Here is a 15,889-nt window from a genome sequence, read left to right as displayed (position 1 = left end):
GGAGATGGGGGCGCCGTCTATGGTGTTCGCGCGCTTTGTGATGTTTTATTGTGTCGCGGAGATTCGGCGGCCTGGAAACCCGGAACCGTCAGGAGACGCGGCGGCGGCAGCGGCAGCGATTGCCGAACGTCTGTGGGTCGCCTAGCGGCCGCTTTTCTCATCGAAAGCCATTGAGGCCAGAGGAGAGGCGGAAAGGCCATCGGGGCTGTACGTCAGTAACGGTCTTCGTGCCGCGCGAACCGTTGCACGCGAGCCTACGGGGAAGCGGGGTCAGAAGTGCCGGGGTGGGTCCCCCCCTCCCTTTCCGTCTGGTATTTTGAGATGGAGGAAGAGCTGAAGGGTGGGGGGAGGGAGGAAGGTTTCTGCGCCCAGGAAGGGCCGAAGAGTTGGTTTGAGTGCAAAACCGGAGGTTGCTACGTTTCTTCTTCTCCCTCCTCCCCCTCCTCCCTCCGCATCTGCTCCAGAGCTTTCTCCCATCTTCCTTCCCGTTTCGGCTGCGGGGGGAAACGCCATAAGCCAGCCTTCCCTCAACGCCGGGTGTCCTTTTGTGGGGGGGGGGGGGAAGAAAAGAACAGCCATGCTGGCAAGGGCGATGAGGAGAGAGAGCTCTCTAGCCCAAGAAATCTGGACGCTTAACGGGGTTGGGAATGGCTGCCTTATTCGTCCTCTCTGGGAAACAGCCAGCAGGAGGAGGAGGAAACAGCGTCCTCCGCAGGCACTTCTCCGTTCCCTGGCAACCTCAGTGACTCACGTTCATAAAAAGTAAATAAGCTGAAGAAGGAAGGCCCTCCTCTTTCTCAGGGCTCCGCTCTGTGACCTCTCCTGGAGGCAGAAAGTGAAATGGATCCGCGCAGAGATCCACTTCGGTTCTTCATAGTGTTGCCTGTACAGAAGCCCAGATTTATATCTTGTTACTTGTGGGGTGGGGGGAGGTGTTCCATAATGCTATGCATCCTATTTCTACCGGAAGCTTTTTAAAAATAACGCCCTTAAATAGAGCCTGGGTATAGCTATCCTCGTTGCAGTAACTTCTCTAGACGGCTGTCTGTTGTAATGTGACATGCAGGAGTTCTTCTAAAGAAACTCCAGTTTATAGAAAGTGCAGCTGTTAGGTAACCAGGCTTGATAGAAACCATCTTATCGTTTAAGCGGCTACATTTATTCTATACCAACAAAATCTTCAATAGTTAGTATTTCTTGCTTTCATAATTTTCCTCCCTTTTGAGTCCTTTTGCCATTTGAAGATACATGAATGGTAATCTGAGACAGCCTTTTTGGCTGAGAAACCAGATATTTGTTGCATTTTGAATTTTTTTCCTGTTTGCTGCACCATTTCAGAAGTTTGAATAGTGAATTTAAATTCCTGTTTTGTACTTTAGCCATGTTTAGTAGGTCACTGTAGCTATCTCCCTGCCCAGTTTTATTGTTTACTTGTTTTCAACTCCTTTGTTTCTGAGAAAGTATATTGAAAAGTAGATTATTAATTGCATTATAAATAATACTCAAATAATCTCTCAGAAAAGTATAATTGAAATTAAGTGCTGAAGAGCATCCCCCCCCCCATCTCAGAAAACCCACTAACAATTGAATCTGGAGTCCATAGAACAGGATGGCAAAAATAGAATGAATTAAAATGAGTTTCAGGTTGAAAAATGTTGTCATAGTCTAGAAGACACAGACCTATTTACTCCCTTTCACAAATCTAGGATTCCCTTTTTAGGAGCTCTATTTTCTTCATTATTGGGATCTCTCTTAGAATGCAAGAAACCTTTTCTCCAATCAATGTCAGTCACCTTCCCTTATATACTTTCTATTGTAAAAGAGCAAAGCTTGAGATATTCTGGAATTGAGATTTGTGCATTCAAGTTTATATCTTTCATTTAAATAACTTCTCCCTCAAATAACATTGTAAACTTAAAATAAATGCCTCTCATTAGGTGACTTGCATTTTATTCACCTTGTCTTGAACTCTTGTTATCATCTCTGTACAGCAATTAAACTGTAATGCTATATTAAAATTTAGAGCTAGATGGGGTGAATAAACAACCACATTTTGCTAGCCTTGAGCTATTGTACTATGTGGAGGAGAGTTTGCACAATTGCTTCTCTCCTGTACTTGAGTATTGGCCCTTGCAGCGATGACTATAGGACAAAACAAGTGAATTCTATTTTGCCACTATCAACCCATTTGAAACACTCCAATGGAGTGAAACAGAGTCAGTTCTTAAGCTGAAATGCATGCCACACATCAAAAGAAGGAATTGGTTCCTTTATAATATAGAAGTAATACACAAGCCTTGAAAATTATTAAAGAGTAACTCTGATGAATATTCTTAATTGGAAGATGGGGGTAATATTGTAGATGAACTTTGAGTGTATTCCAGAGCATTTAGCCCTTTGAATATTACTGGATATTATTACGTGCTTTTTCCATCCACAGTTCTGAAAGTTATAATAGCATCCTAGAGAAAAAAATCTAGAAGTATTTTTATGAATCAGTGAATGTATAATTAAGAAGAAAATTGTGTATATGTTCACACATCTGAGCTCAGGAATAAATCACTGTATTTGGTGGGAAATGAAATATTTTTAGTGGACAGCTGCTAGCTAACTTGTAGAAAGCACTTTCAGGAAATGGTATCCAGAACTTGTGTAAGTTTCCTGTATTATCCTTTCTTCCAATAAAAGATTTATATATTTTTTTCTCAGTTCCCCAGCTGCTATCTTGAACTACCAGATGTCTGTTTCTTAGTTTTGAATTTTGAAATATTTTTTTTGAGCCAAAAGACAGGTGTGAAGTGTGAGAACCATCAGTTGTTACTGAATTACCTGTTCTTAATATTGGCTAAGGGTGATACGTATTGGATTTCAAAAATTCATATAACCATTTTTCACTTCATTCTTGTTTGTAATTTAAGGTCAGCTAGTTAAGGAATAGTTAAAGATTTCCCTAATTCAGATACTTCAGACTTCATTTAGACAGATCTTAATGGCTGAAAAATAATTATCAGAAATTCAATTGAAGTAGGATAACTTTAAAGAATGCAGATTACAATGTTAATTTGTGTTCATTTTGGAATGCTTTTAGATTTTTTGATGATAATTACAGATAACTTCTTGATCAGTAAATCTCACCCATTTCTGGAAGAAGAAGATAATGCAATTCCAATTTCCATTCTTTACATGTGTATTGTTGCTATGCTGTAAATTTGGGCATGATGCTGTCCAGTATGAACAAGCTACAATTAAGTCCAAATGCAGTGGTATAATTTATGCTGTATAAAATAACAAAAATATACATTTTACACTTTCATATAATATATTTCATAATCTAAAAGATCATATTGCATAGAAAAACTGATCTTCAGAATATTTCTCTCTGCCATCATGTTCACAGGAGGCAGAAAACATTAACAATTCAGTTAGGTTTCTGTCTCTCAGATTCTTATGATATGAAAACAGTATAAATTCAGGATTGTAATTATGCTGGGAAAGTTTTTTAAGACTGGTCATGATACACCCTGAAAAAAATTGTATGAATATAAGTGTATGAAAGTGAATCTGAAGCAAACAAAACTTTTCCCCCAGAATGTTGAAAATAGATTTACGGCTAACTAATACAGAAAATGATTTATTCTGAACATTTATGTTTAGCAATGTCTGACTAAGTATAAATTGGTTTAAATTAGTTTAATACATTGTTTTCAAAAATGTATTAAAGTAATTAATGAAAGGAAAAGTACTAGTGAAGCAATAATAATTTCAAACAATTATAATAACAAAAAGATTGAAAAAGAAAAAGCTCTGGAAAATTCAATCAATCAATAATAAATAAATAAAACAATTCCAGGGCTAACCTTGTTGTTTGAAAGTATTCTGCATACTGTATTCTGCAGATGATGGTATGCTTAACGGTTTTGGTTGGCTAAAAAATCAATCACATTAATATCTTTACATTAAATGGATATTGGTGTCCTTAGATCAAACTGTTGTAAAAAAAATTCTAATCAAATCATGTAACTTAAACGTTCACACACATACACACACACGCACCATTTGTCTATTGGGAAGATGCTGTTTTTCAAATTAGGACTTCATTTTGGGAGTTAAAACATACTGTTATACGTTTTGATATCTGTTTAATGTATCTTACCCTCAGGATGTGATCTTTCATGGTATGGTGCTGGCAATCTGTGTTTTAAATCACCCCAATGGATGCAGAGAGTGATGTTGCATTGGATATTTTAATTACAAATGTGGTCTGTGTCTTCCGAACAAGATGTCATTTAAATTTGCGAAAGATTGCTTTGGAGGGAGCAAATGTGATATACAAGCGTGACGTTGGGGTAAGTAACATTTTAATTTTAGAATATTGGAAACTCTAAACAGTTCTATATAACAAAACATTTTAGATAATTTATTTGGTAATATGGATGAATGTTTTTTACAGTGTGCCAGTAGTAAAGACATGAATTGTAAAAGGGTTTCCTAAAGACATGCTAAGTGTCCAAAATTCAATGGTCAGGCACTCGGGTCTTTCATTTAGATTGAGTTAGTTTATCGTGATATGGGTTCTCAGATTTTAATTGTTGCATTGCATGCATAGTAAGCGTACAAAAATGATTATGTAACATTTCAAGCTCAAAAGCCAGTCTTACCAAAAGTGTTCCAACAGCCATAATCAGAAGAGTATTAGAATACTTTTATAAGCTGGGATGGTGGTTTTTAATTCAATCAGCAGTATATTAAACTTGAGCAAACTTGTTTCAGATTTGAGCTGTTTTGTACACTTTTGTATATATAGTAAAAACAGCACCATTAGTGGGAGCTTTCTGAAAAGCTAATAGATGCATTTATTCAAACCTTGAAATGGTCTTGCTGCTTTTCTAGTTGAAACAGATGTTGATTTTAATATTATGAAATGTGTTTTTTAACTTTTTAATTGTGTTGCTGTTTTAAAGTGAGCAGCTGAAAAACGAATTGTCAGCATGGGGAAAAGAACAGGGATTTGAACCATGATTTGTTTATATTGGCCTCAGAATTGAATTTCTGAAATATAGTCATTTCTGCAGTTTAAAAAATTCAGGTTGATGAATATTAGACATTTATATATCTGATACTTTGTTCACATGAGTTGCTTATATAATTAGAATTCTGTCCACAAGTAACCCATAATGTGTAACTTGTTTGCAAATAAATATTGTTTTGTTGGTAAAACATCATGCCTGAACAACTATAGTAATAAGAATTAATTGCAGGAGATTCCAGGGCTGAAACAATTTTAATTAAAATACTTAGAGAAAGGAAGAAAATGTTTTATTATGTTCATGTTCAGACTTTTCTTGGTTTTTACTGTGGTATAGTACTGCCTATCCAAAGTTGAAAATAAAGATAACACTTTATCATAGACTTCCTTAGCCTAGTATCCTTTTGATGCATTAGATTTCAGCAGTTATCTTCTTGTCAGCTGTAATGTAAAATAAATACTTAAAATCTTGCTTTTTTATTGGAGTTAATTGCTTCAAAAACAACAAAATTATGTGCTAGGTAGAAACATTTTAGTTTCTCCCCCAGTATAGAGTACCGTATTTTTCAGACTATAAGATGCACCGGTATATAAGACACACCAAGATTTCGAAGAGGTAAGTAAGAAAAAAAGGTTTTTGTCCTCCCTGGCCCTCGGGAGCACTCTGCAGGCTTCAGCAGGACTGTGGGAAGGCAGAAATGCCCTGTTTTTTTGAGAAAAATGGGTGGAAAAATGGGCTGTTTTTCGCAAAAATTGAGGCGTTTCTGCAAACAGCTTCAGGAGCCCAAAAATGGCTGTATGTGGTGTATAAGACGCACCAACATTTTCACACTTTTTTTGGGGGGGGGAGGTGTGTCTTATACTCCAAAAAATACGGTACTTCAGAAGTGAAGAAACCTCTAATTGAATATTTCTAAATGATAGCGTTTAGATCTTTTTTTAGGTTTTTCAACTTATTTTTCCCTGATTGATTTCAGAAAGTATTAATGAAGCTTAGGAAACCCAGGATTACAGCAACAATTTGGTCCTCAGGGAAAGTAATTTGCACAGGAGCTACAAGGTATACTTAATTTATATTTTATTGCTTTTTAATGAAATCATTTATGAATTAGTAATGCTTAATTGCATAATCCCTTAACTGGTTGTTTGTTTGTTTTGAACTTTAGTGAAGAAGAAGCAAAATTTGGTGCCAGACGACTAGCCCGTAGTCTGCAGAAACTAGGTTTTCAGGTAATTTTCTAGTGAAATAAATATATTTTGATTTATTAGTCAATTGTAATACCTCTCTTCTTGTTCTCATTCAGAGATTTTTGTTATTGGTTCAGTTTCTAGAAAGTTAGCTGACTATACTCAATGACTGAACAGATTTCATTAATCTGCTCACTAGCAATTAAAACCCTTTTCCTCTCTGATGAATCCTTTGTGTTGCAGGCAAAACACCACAAAACAAAATGGGTCAAAAAACAGTTTTTTCCTTCTTTTCATCAATTTCTTTGAAAAGAAAAGTTTCTCTCATTAGCTGAGTCATTGCAAAAATGCTTAGATCCTTTACTATAAAAAGAAACCAGGTTCTTTTGTAAGGAACAATGCAAAAAGAATTGAAGGAACATCACGGCTCTACACGCATTCCCTGCAAAAACTCAGTGCTAACAGCAAGTCTTCTCCCACCTCTATGTTCCCTGTCTGTGTTCATTTTGTCTCTGTTGGTTTGTATGTTATTACTTGACTAAATGTCTATAGAGCCTGCATCCTGAGCACACTCTTGTACTGCAGTGAGTCTTGGACCCTTTATGCATGGCAGGAGAGAAAGTTGAACACCTTTCATGTGTGCTGTCTCCGACATATTCTTGGCATCACCTGGCATGACAAAGTTCCAAATAGCGCAGTCCTGGAATGTGCTGGAATCTCTAGCATGTATACACTATTGAAACAGCAATGTCTACGCTGGCTTGGGCATGTCATGAGAATGGCTGATGGTCGGATTCCGAAATATCTCCTGTATGGAGAATTAGTGCAGGGAAAGCGCCCCAGAGAGAGACCACAGCTGCAATATAAGGATATCTCCAAGAGGGATCTAAAGGCTGTGGGAATGGACATTAACAGTTGGGAAACCTTGACCTCTGATCGTTCAGCTTGGAGGCTAAAGGTGCAGCATGGCCTGCCCTCAGTGTGGAAGGGATTGCCACTCCCGAATTGGACTTTTTAGCCACACCAGATGCTGCCACTCCTCTTTCCAGAGCACAATACCAAAGTCTTTTGAGATTGAAGGATGCCAATGGATATGTCAATAATAAAATGTTTTCTCAGCTACCAATTCTGACTTTACCAATTATAAATCCAAATATATATAAGTAGTTTATTAAAAGGAAAGAGGGGGTGTATACTTTATTTGCAGTAAAATAACAATATGTTCAATTTGACATTATATATAATTCAAAGGTGAAGGCCTGGCTAGTAAATAGAATTTAATCATAGTATTCAGACATCAGTTGCACTGTATGTGTAGATGCAGGAGTATGTGTGTGTGTATATATGTTTTAAGAAGCAAAATGCATTATTTCACAAAGTGCAGTAGGGTGGCACTTCTGACAATATAACTTGTCTTAAAAATAATCTAAATCAGTGTTTCTCAATCTCATCAACTTTTAAGATGTGTGGATTTCAACTCCCAGGCTAGTTGAGAGTAGAATCCCACACAGTTTAAGGTTACTGAGATTGAGAAACATTGATATAAATGATACTCTTTGCAGATGTAGTATCTCATACATGTGATGTTGCCCCACCCTATCCCAATAATTGGTTAGTGGTGGTTTATATATTGTCATGTTCTTATATATAGGAATAAACAAATAGGCGTTATATTTTGTGTTAATTATTAGAAGAACTAATACATGTGGATTTTAGGGATTTGTTTAATGTCACTTTACTCCATATGGCTGCTGCCAAAAATCGCTTCCAAGTGATGCAGCTACCTTTTAAAAAGCTTGGTTTCTTAATTCTTTTAGCCAAGGTAAATTAAATCCTGTTAAAAGCAAAATGGGAAAATAGAATCACTCTTTTTTAAAAGATAGCTGCAAGTTCAGTACTATCTAATGAATATTTGTTTACTGTGAAACAGGAATATGATTATCACAGAATATTTCTCAGTTTTCAGGAACATTAGTAATTCTTGATTGCCATTGCAGCAACTTAATCGAATTATACGAAGTTGATTACTGAAATAATTTTCTGTTGACTAAAATATGTTAAATTCTTTTCTCAAAAAGGTCTTATGCTAAAAAATACATTCTAGCCATAGTTACAGGAAACAACTGGTGGTTTCTTTAAAATGAGACAAAAATGTATATAGCCCCTTTATTTAAGTTTTAAAAGTGTTCTAACACGTGTATCTCCACATGTTCTTTCTCCTTCAAAAAGGTGATTTTTACAGATTTTAAAGTTGTCAATGTTTTAGCAGTATGCAACATGCCGTTTGAAGTCAGATTGCCAGAATTTACAAAAAACAACCGACCCCATGCCAGGTATAGTCCAATTTAACAGTATTATTATATAATACAAATTGAAATTGTTTTAATTTGAATAGAATAAATTAAAATTATTTTATATTTTTATATTGGGATTTATTTTTGAAATATGTTTCATTTATTTATTTCCTAGTTATGAACCAGAGCTTCATCCTGCTGTGTGCTACAGAATAAAAACACTTAGAGCTACTTTACAGATTTTTTCCACAGGAAGTATCACAGTTACAGGTACTCATTCATTTTTGTGAATAAATACCTTCCTTAGCAATGGGACCTCAGGTAATTAAAGATAGATGTATAAACATGAAAACAATAACAAAAAATTACCTTTATTAAGACAAAACAATGTGTTACAAAAGAGTTTTTCAAAAATCTGAATTTAATAGAATTCTTTGCTTGGCAAAATGTTAAACATAGCTGTGTTGGAATGGAGATGTGGGAATGACAGCTAAAAACAGGCCCAACATTTTTATGAATGCTACCTGTAATTCCCAGGCAGTAGTTTGTAGATTGGATTAATCCCCATTACTTATTTCTTACCTTCTCTGACAATAAAGCTAAAATTAAGATATCTTGCATTGAGTAAAACATAGTTTATACTTAGGTAGAGATAATGATGATATACTAGATTCCTCAATACCTCATATAGCATTAATAGATGCAGAAATAGCTGTTCTAATCTGCAAGACTATATGAAAATCCATAGAAGGCAATATTTCTTTTGGGATTGGCCCCAGTACTAAATAAGAGTGCCATATTTTTGTTTTTAAACAAATTATCTTTGTGTAGATCCTGTATGATCATTTTTGTAGATCACATAACACCTTGTTTTTTCCATTAAAATGGTGCCATCAATCTTGTGTGACAAGTGACATTTGAATGAAATTAGTCAAATTAAATTTTAGGTTGAAAGTCTAATAAATTGAAATTTGAAAATCTAACAGATAAAAACAGGAACATAATTGAGTGGGATCAGTTAATGTGTTACGATTAGATGTTCCAGGTATTAAATTCAGTAGTCCAACCATAAGTCAATATAACTGACAGGAACTGGTTTCTTATATCATAAGAAGTAGTTTAGTTACACGTCCAATTTAATTATGAGCACATGGAAAAATATTGTTTTTTAATCAGGAATATAGCATACGATGGAAGAAGGCTTACATCTCCCTTTCTGCTTGTGACTTATACACTTTAAGAATAAATATCCCATTGTACCAATGGGAACATTCTTTTTTTTATACTTTAGCAACTCTGGGGAAGTAACAATTTTGTTCAGTCTTGCTGAAGAGAGAAGAAATAAGACTTTGATTCCTACATGTTGGGATCCCAATGAAGATTTTCTGGACTTATAATTGAAGAAAAACAAGATAAATAGTTATATTAAGGTCTAATTTGAGTTGGAATGTTGGGTGGCCGTTGATAACAGGTAATTTATAACAGTATAAAGTGCAAGTAGCAAATATGGTGAAATCAGTTGCTGAATTTGCACTTTTTTCTTTTGAGTTTATGGTACAGCTAGTCTTCAATGTGAGAAGAGAGGAGATCCATCTAGGAGGTATATGGATGTGTGTGATGTATAATTTAATTAATGTTTTCAGGCTAGTTTTATTTTCTGCTTCAGTAATGTTGGAATTGTTCACTTTTAGAATATTGGAGAAAACACCAGTTGTAAGTATTAAGTTCCACTAATAAAGTTCTGATCCTTTTTTTTTCTCATTTATTCTTAGGGCCAAATGTAAAAGCTGTTGCCACTGCAGTGGAACAGATCTACCCGTATGTGTTTGAGAGCAGGAAAGAAATTTTATAATTTGCCACTTCACGGTTAGGTGAACTAACCAAGCACCTTTTATAAGACTGCTGCATATTGGACTTAAAGCAAAAAAAAAAGGGTAAAGAAAAAAGGATTAACTGGACCAAGACAGCTGAGAAGGTACAAACTCTTGGCCACAGTGATAAACTCCAGTCCTTTTGGGATTTTATTTTGAACAGTGCTGTATTGTAAAAACAAAAGTTTACAAAAAGATGAAATTGCTGCTTTTTACAAGACATTCTATTTATTTCTGCAGTGATTTCTGTGTTCATAAGCAGAATTGTCATGATATGCACTAACCTTGGAAATATTTCTTTAGGTTGAGCTTGTGTTTTTATTTGTTAATAGTCTTTTACATTTTTGTATGCTGACTGTTGGGCACCAAAGAAGCTGTAGACATTACCTTTTTCACCTGACAAACATGCACAAATAAAAGTCTGCAAAACCTTCCTTCATACCTGTTCTGTTACATTCCTTTTCCCTTTTCAATTAACAATTGTATATTGGCAAAGTAACTAGAGCATTATTAGTGTAATCTTTTGTTCATTTTTTTTCTTCCAGTTTTAGTGTGCGTATGTAAAGTGGTCAATAGCAGACTAGGTTCAAGTGAATGACAGATACTTATGTATACAAAGGACAGACTCTGTTTTTTCTGCAATGTATTTGTAAGTAAATGCAGAGGTTGGCTGATCTTTTTCTGCTTTGCTCAGTAAGAGCACATTCTGGATCATAACAGATTTTAATGAACATTGTATTCAGTAAAGATAGAAGTACCATGATAGCACTTGATGTTAGTAAAATCAGCTTACTGTGTCCATAATTCAGATACAGTTTTGGTTGGTTTTTTAAAAACTGCTGTGAATTCCTTCCATTGACTAGTGTTATTTTTCAGGAAAAAAGTTTAATTGATGTAGACCTTTAGCTACTTCTAAAAAATTGTCCACATTTGCCAAATACTGCTATAGTACTTCATTTTTGTTTTTGTTTTTTATTCTAACATGTAAGAAAGCTTGGTTTTGACATGTAATCTTGGGACTTCAAAAGCCACTATTGAGTCTCTCAGTACATGTGCATTGGTACAGATGAGTGGTATTACTAAATTTTAATTGGAATGGAGATGCTACTCTCATCATATACAATAAATATGTAAAAATGCAGATGTCTCTTTTTCATATCTAAGCCTCAAAAATGAATAAATGTTGATATGAATATTGCAAATACCATGTATTCAGTTCTCAGCTTCCACTTCAAACTGAAATAAATTCAGCAGAGTTCTGCAGATAAACATCCCATTGGCATATTTTTTCAAACTATTTTTAAAATACTGTTCAAATGTCATGAGAGAACTTTGGAGGTCTGCTGGAAAAATGATATATAAATTGTGCTTTGCGAGAGGATACAAATGGACTAGATATAAATAGACATTGTGTTATTCCAACCAGAAAGTATGCTAAATATATCTTCCTAAAGCATTTTCATCAAAGAAGCAGGCTCACCTTTTGAGAGGCATCTACTCACATAGATTACAACATTGAAGCAATGATTATGCTAATAATAATTACAGTGGCTCTAGGAAGAGCACCTCCATAACTACAAGCTAATGTTGATTATCATCTTTTTGTTATGCGTGTGCCATCAAATCATGTGTGACTCATGGTGACTGCCTGGACAAGTTTCCTTGGCAAGATTTTGGAAATGGTTTGCCATTGCTTGCTTCCTAGGGGCGAAAGGGTAGGACTCACCCCAAATTAGCCAGCTGCTTTTGTGTCTAAAGCAGAAGTAGAAGTCATGGTCTCCTAACCGCTCACCAAGCTCTCATCCCAAATCATCTAGTGTTCAGAATTTGTTAATTGCTTCTTTGGAAACTTATGTAAGATAATTGCATAGTGTGTAGGGAAAAGTATGGAGATAAATAAGAATGATAGGGAGAATGATTGCACCCTCTACATTAACTTTTAATTAGTCATCATTTACATTTCAAAAAGGTATCGCTTATAAAAGTGACATTTCCTAGACTGATGAGTTGGAGTGCAATTGTGCCAAATTTCAAGTTGATCTGATAGAAGTTGCAATGAGTCCAGAAAGTTAAAATGCACTAAATATTAACAAATTTATCCTTTGTATTCAGACATACTGTATATAAGGTGTAAACTATTGGTGCACTTTATTAATCAATGAACTCATTTCTATGTGGTGGTCAAACTTTTCTGAGGTTTTTCTGCCCCATTAAAGGAGAGCAGCAACTGTTGAAATAGGTGTATTGTATAAACTAGATGTTTTGCAATGTTTTTTCCCTTCACGGAGCTGGGGTAGGCGTGGCCTGCACATGATGCATCCAGCCTGCAGGGGCTGCCAGTTTGACATCCCTGGAAGTATGCAATCTGGAGAATTCTGGAAGTTGAAGTTCACACATTTTAAAATTGTCAAGATTGAGAACTGGCCTAGAGGAAACAGGAATAAAGTGCAGGAAAGAGATGTACCCAAATATTTTCATACTAATCTAGCAACACCACTTAATCTACTATCTCAAAATGTTAGCTTTCTAAATTTTTACTCTACCTTTAATGTTTGTATTCCAATTAAGAAACATTGTTTTACATGCATATAGTAAATTGCATAAAATGATTAGTATTCTGTTTCATATGAAAAGTGACTCATATAGTAGTGAGACAGTGGGACTCTGCTGTTCAAAATTGTCAATGATGTATTTTGCTAAGTTGTTACATGTGAGCAACATAATTATATGGAAAGAAACTCAGAAAAGTAGAGAAAACATTCCCATACAAATAAAGTCCAGATCAATATAGCTGGTATTTAGCAATCAGGAGTTTGAAGAGAACACTTAAAGGCTTTTAAAATGAGGTGGAAATTGTTTTGGGCCAATAATTACAGAAGACCAGGAAAGTTTCTCTGTTGATTGGACTTCCACATTATACTGAGCAATGATTTGTTTTAATCTTTTTTTAAAAATCAGCCTGGTTTACACAACTCTAAGCCATAAACTATGGCTTACAGACCACAGTTGTTCAATACCAAGCAAAAATTAAGATAGACTACATTATAATTTTATAGTGAAATATGTGATTGCAGTGATTTGAAAAGGCTTATTAGTTTAGTAGGGGACAAAGATGATGAGCAGCAGTAATAGTCTACGAGGTGCTTTATGTTACAAGTAGCTGATTCATAGTTCCTACATACTAATGTTAAAATATCAGTCTTTTCCAGTCCAAAATTAAAAGAAACCAGGTGTTTTAAGCCTAGTATAGCCATAATTTCATTTCTCAATCTGAAATCTAATAGGAAAAAAAAAGATTCAGCCTTCATGGACTCAACACAAAAGTGGGAAACTCACCAGCCTTGTAGGTACTTTTAGGTAGTCTAATGTAAGTCTTGAAACCCCGTCCTCCCATCATATTGCCACTTGCCATATCTAGAAATGCTTCCACCTTAACCCTAACCCATTGAACAGTAAGGATTGCCATTTATAAACAATTAAGGGTAACCTAAACCAAGATATGGAAAAATGGAGAGGGAACATGAAATATATTTACAATGGGAAACTATTGAGATTTAAAGACCCGTAAGGATGCCTAATTATATAAATACAATGATGAAAATAGCTGGGAATTGTAAACAGGTCTATATCTCGGCCAAAATGAGGCTGGGGGGGAGGGGCTTGGATTTAAAAGCACAATGACTATGTATACTTTTTTCTCTCTTAAAAAAAAGAAGATATGTTAAAATTAAATATGTATATTGAAAAGGAATTATAAACATCAACATAAAATGGAGCTCGCTCAGAAGCTGAAATACACCAAGTAAATGAGATGAAGGAGAGAGGTAAGGGAAGAAGAGAGGGATAGGAGAGAGGGAAGAGGGGAGAGAAGGAGTGGAAAGAGGAGAGGGAGAGAGGAAGGGGAAGTAGAGAAAGGAAGGATGACAGAGGGAAGAAAGGAGATAGGGAAGAGGGGAGAGGGAGAAGAAAGTGATGGATAAGGTACAAATATGGTGTATGGAGAGCAGAAGAGCCAATAATTGTTTTTGGGAGTTGATGGCAAGACGAAATGATGTAAACATTTAATAATACAATAAGATGTTGGCTATGTTATAGTATACATGTGGTTATGTTATGAAAATGAAAAAAAATAAAAACTTTATTTATTAAAAAAAGTGGGAAACACCAGCCCTGCAGGTACTTTTATGTAGTCTAATGTAAATCTTGAAATACCGTCTTCCCATCATTTAGAAATGTTTCCACCCAGAGAATTGCTGGACCATTCAGGAAGAGGATCATTTCCAAAGGAGGAGGAGATACTGTAAATAATAGAGGCTTTCAGATTTTCCTCCTTGGTGGCTACAATGCAGCTGGCAAAAACATGATGTTTCTTTCACATGTGAGGATACATATCACTTGATAAAGCCTCCGATTGCTTTATGTCACATCTGGGCTTCGAGCCTGCTAAGATTACCCACCCCACATTCAAGCATCCATTAAAACAAGACACTATTCCTTTTCTTTAAATTTTTTAATCTTCAAATTGTGAGACGGATAATTGTGAGATGTTTTGGTAATTATTTAAGGCAGATGTAACCTCTAGTCCAGTGATGGTGAACCATTGTGCGGAAATGTCACGCAGGCGCGTGTTGGGGCCACACTCCGGAAAAGCCAAGCTTCTGGGTTCTAGCGTGCATGTGTGCCCGATTATCAGCTGGCCGGCACACATACGCAGGCAGGTTCTCGGCATTGCTGGGCATGCAAAGGGACCGTGCTCTGAAAAAGCTGAACTTCCGGGTTCCGGCAGGCACGTGCACCTGACAATCAGCTGTCCAGCGCGCGTGCACGGGCTGATTTTCTGCACTGCTATGTACACGACGGACAGCTGATCGTCATGCACACATGCGCAGCAGAAACCCAGAAGACAAAGGCAAAGCCGCATGGACCGGGCGTGCCACTTTGGGCTTCGTGCCGTAGGTTCTCCAGCACAGCTCTAGTTTGTACAATCTAAAACAGAAAAGTTGTTTTCAAGCATAACAGCAAACCTTACTTCAACAGTACCAGGATATGTGTTGAAAAGTCTCACATTCTTATCAGTTCTGTCATTCTGTGGTGTGAACATAAATAGGAAACTGGAAGTGCTTATTTCTAGCCTTAAACTAGCCCAGCATATTACTAAGTCACAACACTGAAGAGCTGCATTGACTCAGATCAATGGCATTGCAAGGCCAGTATTCCTGTGCAATGGCCAACAAACGCCTGTAGAAAGGCCACCCACAGCAGCAAGAGCAAAGCTTCCCACCATTCAGCTCTATTGGATGGCCTTGATTTCTAATACTACAGTTCAGGCAAACATGTTCCCAACATCCATCATGATTTCTATCCTTACTTGTCTTTATATTAAGACACAGTAAAAAGTTTCCACTTTCTCTAAGGGGAATCACTCAGGAGCCTTTCTCATTTTGGTTGCCCTGTGCTGTAATTTGTTTTTTAGTTCTACAACAGACAAATCACAACAAAACATGATTTAA

The 15,889-nt window shown here is 36.0% G+C and overlaps 1 protein-coding gene across 4 annotated transcripts; it reads left to right on the top strand.

Annotated features, from left to right (window-relative positions):
• On the top strand, window positions 1-11,520 carry LOC148045090 (TATA box-binding protein-like 1). 4 transcript variants are annotated; one of them, XR_015697049.1, is made up of 8 exons: window positions 1-207; window positions 4,160-4,346; window positions 6,004-6,086; window positions 6,193-6,256; window positions 8,444-8,547; window positions 8,684-8,778; window positions 9,800-9,979; window positions 10,281-11,520. XR_015697049.1 is itself a non-coding variant. In XM_087718458.1 (7 exons), exons 2-7 carry the CDS (start codon window positions 4,212-4,214, stop codon window positions 10,358-10,360), a joined length of 561 nt encoding a protein of 186 aa, XP_087574584.1. In that variant the 5' UTR covers window positions 2-284; window positions 4,160-4,211; the 3' UTR covers window positions 10,361-11,520. The 4 variants fall into 4 exon arrangements, 3 of the variants coding, with proteins under 3 accessions (XP_087574584.1, XP_087574583.1, XP_087574585.1); XM_087718458.1 differs by lacking the exon at window positions 9,800-9,979 and having other exon boundaries at window positions 2-284; XM_087718457.1 differs by lacking the exon at window positions 9,800-9,979 and having other exon boundaries at window positions 3-207.
• Window positions 11,521-15,889: the final 4,369 nt, after the last annotated feature.

The sequence above is a fragment of the Thamnophis sirtalis genome, unplaced genomic scaffold (assembly GCF_051295495.1).
Source record: "Thamnophis sirtalis isolate CommonGarterSnake01/CBP01778 unplaced genomic scaffold, rThaSir2_p1.2 scaffold_6, whole genome shotgun sequence".
In the NCBI taxonomy this organism is placed as follows: domain Eukaryota; kingdom Metazoa; phylum Chordata; class Lepidosauria; order Squamata; family Natricidae; genus Thamnophis; species Thamnophis sirtalis.
This window is presented reverse-complemented; position numbering and strand designations above follow the sequence as displayed.

What these genes read in the sequence shown, in the direction of transcription:
- LOC148045090 (XM_087718458.1), top strand. Translation starts at nt 4,212, where the DNA reads ATGGATGCAGAGAGTGATGTTGCATTGGATATTTTAATTACAAATGTG. An exon ending in ATTTGCACAGGAGCTACAAG is followed by an intron (nt 6,087 to 6,192) that starts GTATACTTAATT and finishes TTTGAACTTTAG; the next exon opens with TGAAGAAGAAGCAAAATTTG. An exon ending in AACAACCGACCCCATGCCAG is followed by an intron (nt 8,548 to 8,683) that starts GTATAGTCCAAT and finishes TTTATTTCCTAG; the next exon opens with TTATGAACCAGAGCTTCATC.